This window comes from Panicum virgatum, chromosome 8N, assembly GCF_016808335.1.
Source record: "Panicum virgatum strain AP13 chromosome 8N, P.virgatum_v5, whole genome shotgun sequence".
In the NCBI taxonomy this organism is placed as follows: domain Eukaryota; kingdom Viridiplantae; phylum Streptophyta; class Magnoliopsida; order Poales; family Poaceae; genus Panicum; species Panicum virgatum.
Window position 1 is genome coordinate 37974865 of NC_053152.1, and position 10307 is coordinate 37985171.

At 48.3% G+C, this 10307-nt stretch overlaps 1 protein-coding gene across 2 annotated transcripts; it reads right to left on the reverse strand.

The window, feature by feature from the left end:
- Nucleotides 1-459: 459 nt before the first annotated feature.
- Nucleotides 460-10078, reverse strand: LOC120685331 (glutamyl-tRNA(Gln) amidotransferase subunit B, chloroplastic/mitochondrial-like). Of its 2 annotated transcripts, none has more exons than XM_039967188.1 (9): nt 9946-10078; nt 8721-9394; nt 7748-7957; nt 2304-2444; nt 2020-2223; nt 1557-1754; nt 1369-1437; nt 895-1011; nt 460-809 (listed from the first exon to the last, which is right to left on the reverse strand). In XM_039967188.1, the coding sequence occupies exons 2-9, from the start codon at nt 9342-9344 to the stop codon at nt 732-734; spliced, it is 1641 nt and encodes a 546-aa protein (XP_039823122.1). In that variant the 5' UTR covers nt 9345-9394; nt 9946-10078; the 3' UTR covers nt 460-731. The 2 variants fall into 2 exon arrangements, with proteins under 2 accessions (XP_039823122.1, XP_039823123.1); XM_039967189.1 differs by lacking the exon at nt 9946-10078 and adding an exon at nt 9490-9643.
- Nucleotides 10079-10307: the final 229 nt, after the last annotated feature.

Consider the following 10307-nt stretch of genomic DNA (forward strand, 5'->3'; position numbering starts at 1 on the left):
TTGTATCACATTGTAATCAGCTGTTGTTTTGTCATCTGCTGCAATCATATGTACTTCATTCACTTCCAAATTATAGGTTATTTTGGTCTTCCCTCTGTTCCAAATTATAGGTTGTTTTGATTTTTTTTCTAGATATATATTTTTACTAGAAAAGGACAAATGATCTACAATTTGAGATGGAGAGAACTAGATTTTTTTTTCTCATGATCAATAAGTAGAATTGTGAAGTTGATTCTCCCCCCTCACGATCAATCAGTTGTATTGTGTGAACTTGATTTCTTTCTCACGATCAATCAGGTATAATATTGTGTGACTTGCTTTCATTCTCACAATTCAAGTCATCATTCTGTTTAGCAACGTTTTGGTTCCATAAAAAAGATATTATTTGTTACAGATGAAAATTATGAACCAAGATGGAGATTGTCAATAAATACCAGTACAAAATCCATGGAAAACGTATGCAATTTTAATCTTCAGTTATACTAGCTGCTTGCTTAAGATGCAACGGGTATGCTTCCTTTTCAAATGAGCTGAGTCAAGTACAAAGATGCGTATTGTGAACTGGACTTCTACAATATCCACAAGGAAACGAAAGAGCTAATCACATTCTGAATTTAATGGAGTAGAGATAATAATTTCCAGACCCAAACAAGGGATTTCCTATCCGGCAAATAATTTTCTGGGATTTCACCCGATGTCGTGCTCGTTAATCCATGTGAGGGCAATAAGAACTAATTGGCATTTAACTTCTCTCCAAGGATTTTATTCAACAAAACAGGGTTGGCCTTGCCCTTCGATGCTTTCATCACCTGCAATCAATTGAAACAATATGATCACCGATCAGATTTTGAAGCTGCAGAGTGAAACAGATGCTAGTGTTCAAAATTGACAAACCTGGCCCGCAAAAAATCCTTGCAACTTAGTTTTCCCAGCACGGTACTGCTCAAGTTGCTTTGGATTGTCAGCAATTACTTTATCTACCATTGCCTCGATTGCTGCTGGATCTGCTATCTGCCATTTCATGTAACAAATTTTTTTGTGACATCAAACCTAACCAGAAATCAAAATAAAGAAATGGATCAAGTATATTATAGTAGAGAGCCTAGCAATGGCCCAAACTACTCTCATTAAAGTACAAGAATGTACAAACGACAAAATACAATTAGTCAAACACAAGGGCATGCCAATGTTTATCGCAGTCTTTTCGCCTGTCTATCATTAACAGGAATATGTATATATTGTTCCTGACCAAAGGAAGAGGCTGAAAGCAGCCATTGGCAATGCTGAAGGATAGTGTGTATTCACAGTATCTTTTAGATTCACAAACTACTATGTTTCCAAAATATTAACAAATGGGAGAGCAGATACCTGAACCAAATCTTTCTCCTCTATCACACCCTTAACTGTGCCACCTTTGGAAATGAGTTCAACCAGTATCTGCAAAGACAGATTTTGAGAAGCGTTGCCATCAAATATTCTACAGGCTCTAAACAAGGCATGGATCCCAAAATGAGTAGCAGGAGAAAGAAAAAACCAAAGCAGTTTAGCAAAGTTACCTCCTTGCCAATCTTCCCACTGATAGTTCCGTTCTTGATGGATGCAATAAGTTCAGAAAGCTCCAGAGGTGTTAATTTAGTTTCATCAATGGAGAGCTTTTCATTTTTTAGATAAGCAGCAATGTCACCCATGATCCAGTTGCAAGCCAGCTTTGCATCAGCACCATGCTCAAGAGTAGAATCAAAGAAATGAGCAACCTGGGAAGGTATATACTGATCAGATTACTGAAGCTAATCTGCAGAATAAAGAAAATGTCTTGTCTAGGACTAAAAACCTAGTATGTTTCTATGCATCATAAAGAAGGACCATGGACTTAGGTCCAGGAAAATATGGGACATCTACAAGCCAGATGAAATAGAATCTCTCAATTAGATAGCCAGTTAAAGAGCAGACCATAAATGGGGTCTTCTAAACTATCTTTGGACACATGCACAGGAACGGGAAAACGCAGAAGATACTTACATTGTCATCATTAGCAAGGAACAGAACATCTTGCATGCTAAGTCCCATATTCTCATACCGCCTACGTTTTGCTTCTGGAAGCTCTGGCAAGGACTTGCTGATTTCATCAATATAGTCAGTAGAGAGAACAACTTCAGGAAGATCAGGCTCAGGAAAATATCTGTAGTCGGCAAGTCCCTCCTTTTTTCGCATTGTAAAAGTTTTCTGAGGATGTAGACAAAAAATTAATTAGAAATGGTAGTAAAAGGCCAGTGAAATAAAAGGTTAAGGTTGGGCCCAGCAACCTGAGAAGATTCATCCCATAGACGGGTTTCTTGCACAATTTGATCAGCCTGACCTTCTTTATGGAGCAGAATTTGTCGGGATATCTCATAATCAATTGCCCTATTGATCTCAGAAAATGAGTTCATATTCTTTATTTCGACCTGTCAGAAGTTAAAGAGTATGATGCCATGTATAATGGTGCATAAGCAGTCAAACACAACTTAATTTATTTTTCCTTAAAATAATGTGGCATGTACTAATCTGGTGAGAACTAAGAAACCACAGAAATGCAAGTATGCATGTTCCTGGGTATAATTAGCATTACATGCCACCATGAATCATGTATATTCCTGAATATAATTAGAACACATTGTGATTTTTCTTTGCACAGTTCAAGCCATCAAGAAAAAACTAGGTAGATTTGTCAGGACAATGTAGCCACTGCTTTATTTAGCCTCCACATAACTTAGTGTTATGGCTTGTGGAGATTGGCACGAGTAGCAGATTAATAATGCCCTAGCTCGCCCTCGCTTGAGGCTCTGAGCACAAGGATTAACTTTTCTGCATAACCTTTTGGAGCCGCAGCTCTTACAATATATATAGAGTCTCTAGAGTATCCAAGACTTCCTAAATTACAGCCAAATAAAAAGGAAACTAAATCAAAACTAACTATGCCGCAGCTGGAGAGACACCTTCCTTCTTCTTGCGCTGGTACTTCTTGCCAAAGAAGGTGTCCACAACACTTCCCCCCTCCTGACCGAAAAGCTCGTCCTCGAGCTTGAAAGAACGATACTTCTCCTTGAACTCCAGCAAGGGCTCCCACGTTGCTTCTGCAGGGCCGCGTCCCTCCCACTGGACCAGCAAATCCCATGAATTGCGAGCTGGTTTGACTCGAATTACCTTGGCTGGGACTGGTAACACTCGACCATTAGCAATGGGAGGAAGAGTGGCGATTGAGGAAGGAGGATCACCATGGTACCTCTTCAAGAACACCACGTGGAAAACATCATGAATGCGCGCCTTAGGAGGAAGACGCAGTCGGTATGCCACAGAACCAATCCTCTCCAACACCTAAAATGAGCCGTAGAATCGTGGTGCCAGCTTTCCTTTAGAACCGTCCGTGATCCCTGCCGCGGAACGCTGATGTAGACGGAGCCATACCCAATCATCAACCTCAAAAATGACTTCTCGATGCGATTTGTCATGGGAAGACTTCATGTAATCCTGCGCCTGAAGGAGGCGCTCCTTGATCTCGGACAGGAAGACATCACGATGCTGAAGCTGCTTGTCCACCGCAAGCACACGGGCCAAGCCTGGCTGATACGATGCTAAGGCCGGAGGTGCACGTCCATACACAACTTGGAATGGCGTCGTGCGCAGCGCGGACTGGTAGGATGTGTTGAAGCAGAATTCCGCCCATGGTAGCCAACGAAGCCAGCTGCGCGGCCGGTCACCAGCGAGGCAGCGCAAATACACGCCGAGCACCCGATTGGCCACCTCTGATTGGCCATCAGTTTGGGGTCTGAAAGCCGAACTCAGGCGGAGTTTGACACCGGCCAACTTGAAGAGCTCCGTCCAGAGGCCACTGGTGAACACAGGGTCTCTATCACTGACAATGGACGTCGGAAAACCATGGAGCTTGACGATGTTGTCGAAGAAAGCTTGAGCCACCGTGAGGGCAGTGTAGGGATGCCCAAGAGGGACAAAGTGAACCATCTTGGAGAAACAGTCGACGACTGTCAGCACCACTGATTTGCCTCCAACTTCGGGAAACCCTTCCACAAAATCCATGGCTATATCACTCCACACCATGGACGGAACGTCGAGTGGTTGCAGCAAGCCCCCGGGATGCAGGTGCTCGGTCTTATTGCGTTGACAGACCAAACACCCACGGATGAACTCACGGACGTGCTTGGAAGCCCGAGGGTTGTAGAACGATGAGCGCAGACGGACAAGGGACTTCTGGACGCCCTCGTGTCCAACGCCATGCGCGTGTTCTAGTAACTGTGGCCAGAACGTGGATGAATCCGGAACAAAAATTTTGCCCTGATGAAGCACAAAATCGTCAACCACAGACCACACCTTGCCTGCAGTACCGGCCATGATCTCTTGGCGTTTGGACACCACCTCCGGAAGAGAAAGAGACTCCTGCCTGAAGTCGTCGAACAGCTCAAACTCCGGCCTAGAAATTGCACAAGTCGACGTGCACGGCCCTTGCTCATCACGCCGTGACAGGGCGTCGGCCGCTGCATTCAATTTGCCCGGCTTGTACTCCACCTGAAAGCTATAGCCAAACAACTTGCTTACCCATGTGTGCTGCGGGATGGTGGCAAGCCGTTGGTCCAAGAGGTGCTTGAGACTGCAGTGGTCCGTCCGGACGATGAATTCCCGCGTCCAGAGGTATGGCCTCCAATGGCGAACGGCCTGCACGAAGCCGATGAGTTCGCGCTCGTACGCAGCTAGCTTGGCGTGCTGAGGTGCGACCGAACGACTGAAGAAAGCGATCGGTCCGGTTCCCTGATGAAGCACCGCGCCAAAGCCCGTGCCGGAGGCGTCGCAGTCGACGATGAACGGCTCGTCGAAGTCCGGCAGCTGAAGGACCGGCGCCGTGGTGAGCGCATGTTTCAGCGCGTCGAAAGCCTCCGTCGCCGCCGTGGACCACAGGAACACCTCCCGTTTCAGGAGGGCTGTGAGCGGCGCCGCGATGACGCCGTAGTTGTGGATGAAGCGACGATAGTATCCCGTGAGCCCGAGGAAGCCACGTAGCGCCTTGACGGAGCGGGGGAGAGGCCATGCTTGAACTACACTGACCTTGTCAGTGTCCATCGCCACCACGCCGTCGGAGATGACATGACCCAAGTAGTGGATCCGCTGCTCCCCAAAAGAGCACTTGGAGCGCTTGAGGACGAGGCCATGCTCACGCAGAGCAAGGAAAACCGCACGAATGTGCTGCAAATGCTCCGACCATGTCCTGCTGAAGATGAGAATATCGTCAAAGAAAACAAGTACGCACCGCCGGAGAAATGGCTGCAGCACCGCGTTCATCAACGCTTGGAAGGTGGACGGCGCATTGGTGAGGCCGAACGGCATCACGACGAACTCGAAGTGCCCGTGATGCGTCCGGAACGCCGTCTTGGCGATGTCGTCGGGGTGCATGCGGACCTGATGATACCCACTGCGCAGGTCCAACTTGGTGAAAAATACTGCACCCTTGAGCTCGTCAAGCAATTCTTCAACAATGGGGATGGGAAACTTGTCACGCACTGTCTTGCAGTTCAAAGCACGATAGTCCACACAGAACCGCCACGAGCCATCTCTTTTGCGCACCAGTAGCACCGGCGATGAGAAAGCCGATGTACTCTGACGGATGATGCCTTGCGCCAACATTGCTTGGCATTGAGCTTCAATTTCATCTTTGAGCAGCTGAGCGTAACGGTATGGACGCACGGCAATCGGCGGTGTCCCCGAAAGCAGGTGAATCCTGTGGTCGAACGTGCGCTGCGGCGGAAGTCCCTTGGGTTCAGCAAACAAATCCGCAAACTCGTCCAGGAGGGCAGTCAGAAAGTCGACCGTCGCAGTTGCTGTCACCCGTGGGTTGATCTGGGTGCGGTTGCCGCTCCACTGGACACGGTGATCATGGCGCCAAAATAGCATGGTGAGATTGGTGAAATCCCAGAGAATAAGGCCAAGAGTGCGAAGCCAATCGTAGCCAAGGACGATCCCAAAGCCGCCCAGTGGAATAACAAAGAGGTCGACTGTGAACTCCTCCTTGCCGATGACGAGGAACTGGTGTTAGATCGAGGCATTGCGCCAGAGCTTCGTCGATGAACGAGTGGGTGGAACCGGAGTCGACCAGGGCCGTGGCGGGCGTGTCGCAGACGCGAGCGGTCAGGTGCAATGTCGCGCTCGTCTGAATACCGGTGATGGCCGCCAATGAAATCTTCAAGTTCTCGTCTGACTCGCTGCCGTCCTGCGAGTCCTCGTCGGCAGACATCTCCAGGAGGTAGATGCCCTTGCCGGTACAGTGTTTGAGATGGTCACGGGAGAACTTCTCAGGGCAGTTGAAACAAAGGCCATCGAGACGGCGTTGAGCCATCTCTTCTGGGGATAGACGCTTGAATCGCCCGTCGGCAGGGACCGCCGGTTTGGACGGGGCGCCGGGCAGTGCTGATGTCGAGCCCGGCGTGTTAGTCGGCGGCGGCGTCCTGGAGGACGATGTCGAGGAACGCTGAGGAAGATGTGCCGGGAGGCGACCGGTAGCAGCGGGTGCCTCCGTGGACGCGGACTGTCGGCGTTCAAACGCGCGCGCCAAGGCCATGGCCTCCTCCAGTGTCGTTGGCTTCGCGAGCTCAATGTCCGTGCTCAATGGTTGTTGGAGCCCGGCCAAGAAAATCGCGATCTGTTGCGATTCGGTGACGCCTTCGCAACGCGCCAACAGGACCAGGAACTTGTCTTGGTACTCGTCGACGGTCGTGGTGCGACGCAGGTGCGTGAGTTCGCCCAGTGGATTGCTGCGGAGCGGAGGACCGAAGCGGCGATTGATGCCGTCGACGAACTGCGTCCACGTCGGGATGCCCTGGTTTTGCTCGAGGCGGTAGTACCATTGGCTCGCAGCGTCCTGGAGGTAAAACGCCGCAGTCGAGACCTTGAGATGGTCCGGCGTGCCGTAGGCGCGGAAGAATTGCTCCCCTTTGTGGAGCCATGTAATAGGGTCGTCGGAGCCGTTGAACTTGGGGAAGCGCAGCTTGTGGGTCGGCGCCAGCGAGGGTCCAGATGCCGAGGATGCGTCGGTGTCGAAGCGGCCTTGCCGATCCAAAACCTGAGTCTGGACGTTCTTGATGGACGTCGAGAGGAGACGGAGCTCCTGACGAAAGTCCGCCATGTCGGTGTCCAGCTTCCGGCCGTTGTCGCCGACGAGCTTGACGAGCTTGTCAACCACTTCGTCGAGGATCGCCTTGGTGATGGGGGTGTCGTTGTCGTCGTCTGCAGCCATGGCGGGGTTGCGATGAGGGTTAGCGGCGCGCAGGGGAAGGTGGGGTTGTGGTGGGCGGCGGAGTGCAGATCAGGCCAAGGAGGATCCCTAGTCTGATACCAGAGTTGTTATGGCTTGTGGAGATTGGCACGAGTAGCAGATTGATAATGCCCTAGCTCGCCCTCGCTTGAGGCTCTGAGCACAAGGATTAACTTTTCTGCATAACCTTTTGGAGCCGCAGCTCTTACAATATATATAGAGTCTCTAGAGTATCCAAGACTTCCTAAATTACAGCCAAATAAAAAGGAAACTAAATCAAAACTAACTATGCCGCAGCTGGAGAGACACCTTCCTTCTTCTTGCGCTGGTACTTCTTGCCAAAGAAGGTGTCCACAACACTTAGTTTACTAATGAATCAGCAAGTCATAATACTGAACAATTGTCACGTAGCAAAACAATCAGTAAGGGAAATTCCAAAAATGTTGGCATTACCTTTGTACCAAATTCTGATTGTCCAACAGGTCGGACAGAAACATTCACATCACAACGAAGGGAACCTTCCTGCATATTACCATTACTCACTCCGAGGTACCTAACGATCCTTTGCAGTTCAGCACCATATTCAGCAGCCTCTATCCCTGTTCTCATGTCTGGCTCCGAGACAATTTCAAGCAAAGGTACACCAGCCCTGTTTAAGTCAACCTAGACAGCCAGAGTAGAAGCCACAGATTGATAACTGAAAGTAGTTGTTACCGAAGTGATGACCCAATGTGTAATTCTTTGATGACGAATTAGCTTTCTTTTCTTTTTATTATCTCTTGACATTCCTGTAAATACCAGAGCAGTGCTTAAGGTTTATTTACATGCATCAATGTATGCCCTTTCATGTATCATACTTAAAGAAATCTAATTCCTTGTTCCATTGCCAGAGGATTCAAAATTTCAAATAATTCTTCTCTGTAGGAAGAGTATAATGTCTCTATTTACTATTCAGCTTGACTACCAAGGCTGTACCCACTAGCCCATCTGAGCTACAGCCGGAAAGGCAAGGATTATTGTTTGTCTGTATTATGAATAGTGGTTGCCATCAGTTTTCTCACCATAGTGCTCGTTTGCTCTCGACAGTGAGCAATTTTGGATCTCCTCAGGTAGCAAGATTTACTCGCAAAAAGAGTTGCCCTCAAAATCAAGCAATTTTCCTGTCCTACCAAACTCCAATCCTTTTTCAGCAAGGCAATGATTCACCTTGCCTAAGATCCAAATGCTGTTCACTGATTTCAAATCTGTAACATAAATTTTATGGTTCTATGCATTAATCTAGAAGTTTAATATTTGCACTGTGGTAAATGTGAAAACTGATTTTTGCAGTTTCATAGCTGTTATGCCAGACTAATGTGATAAGCATATCAGAATATCATGAAATCTAAAAAGAGTACAGATCTCTGACAGAAAATAGAAGGCAAACCTGCGAGTAACTGCCGGATTCAGAATGAAGCAGTTTGCCAGCATCTTCTTCCATGTGAACCCTTGTGATCCCAAACTTCCTATGCCCACCACCAAATTCCACTGGAAGATCCAAATCAACATAGCCCTTCTTGGCAATGGGAATGTCAAACTGAGAAATCTGGTACCCCTTGGGGAGGTCCGGGTAGAAATACTGCTTCCGATCAAACTTGGATGTCATTGAGATCTCACAGTTGAGAGCAAGGCCCAACTTCACGGCACACTCAACGACCTTCTCATTCAGAACTGGCAGTGTCCCTGGGTGGCCCATGCAGGTGGGGCAGATAGTGGTATTGGGCTGGGAGCCATAGTTGTACGGGCAAGAACAAAATGCTTTTGTGACGGTCGAGAGTTGGACATGGGTTTCAATTCCAATGATCGCTTCAAACCCTTGTGTCTTCTGCTCTGCTGCCTCCTTGGTCACCAGTTGAATTGATTTGGCTGCTGCTTTGGCCTCAGTTGCCTGTGCACTCTCCACCCTGGTTGTGAAGCGGGCCAACCGAGGTCTTAGAACAGTAAAGAATAAGCCTGTACTTGATCTAAATGAGATCGGCGTCCTCATCCCTCGGAGGAGCGTTAGAGCCATTGTGGCCAATGCGCCTCCCGTGAATCGCAATCTATTGTGCTGGTTGCAACCTGCGTGAACAAGAACGAAAATCTCAGTGTTTCAGGATGGCAGAAGAATCATGTAAACTTCAAACATCACCGATGTTTCTACTTGTTAAACCTACCCTATCACCCCTTTCGATCAGAATAGATGGTCCGATTGCACATTTGCACTAAGCCGCTCAAGGCCAAACAAACTTCCATGGGCATTGCGTGGTACCCTTTTCGGCAGCATTGGTCATACGGGTAGAACAGTCATTTAGCTACCCACCGGAAGATATCAGCTGCACATATATGCCACTCCAGCTTTTCGCCTTTTCTCTTTCCTTCCCATTTTTGGCCCAAAGCTAAGAATTTGTGATACCCCAAAATGCCCCTCTGTGTTTTGTATGCACCCAGGTCGAACCCCTACACCTGCATCGCCGCCGCCAGGTAAGACTTTCATCTATTCAGTGCCGCCGCCAGACCGTTCCTCCATCGCCGCCCACAGGTAAGACGCACCCAGTATAGGTAACAAATAGGGACTTGGGTGTTCGATTTCGCACAGCAGGAAACGAAGGGAAGGGAATGGGCGGACGTACCCTTGTCGGCCGGCGAAGCGCCCGACGAAGAACTGGGCGGCGCCACTCGCCCTGTATGTCGGTCGCCGCTAGCTAGGAAAGGAGAGAGAGAGAGAGAGAGAGAGAAAAAAAGAGCCGCTGGATTTTTTTTCTTCATGTCGAATAGGGCCTACCCAGCTCAGCAAGCAGGAGCAGAAGGCCCAGCACGCGAGAAAGGCCTTTACTTTCTTCCTTTTTATTCCATCCCTCTTTTTGACACCTTTCTTTTAATACTTTCAGTAATTTGTTATTTATAAATATGTACTGTACCATTCAAAAAATAAGTGCATAATTTTAAAAAAAATGTTCAAGTTTCTAGGAGCAGATGTGCATGGCCAACTTGT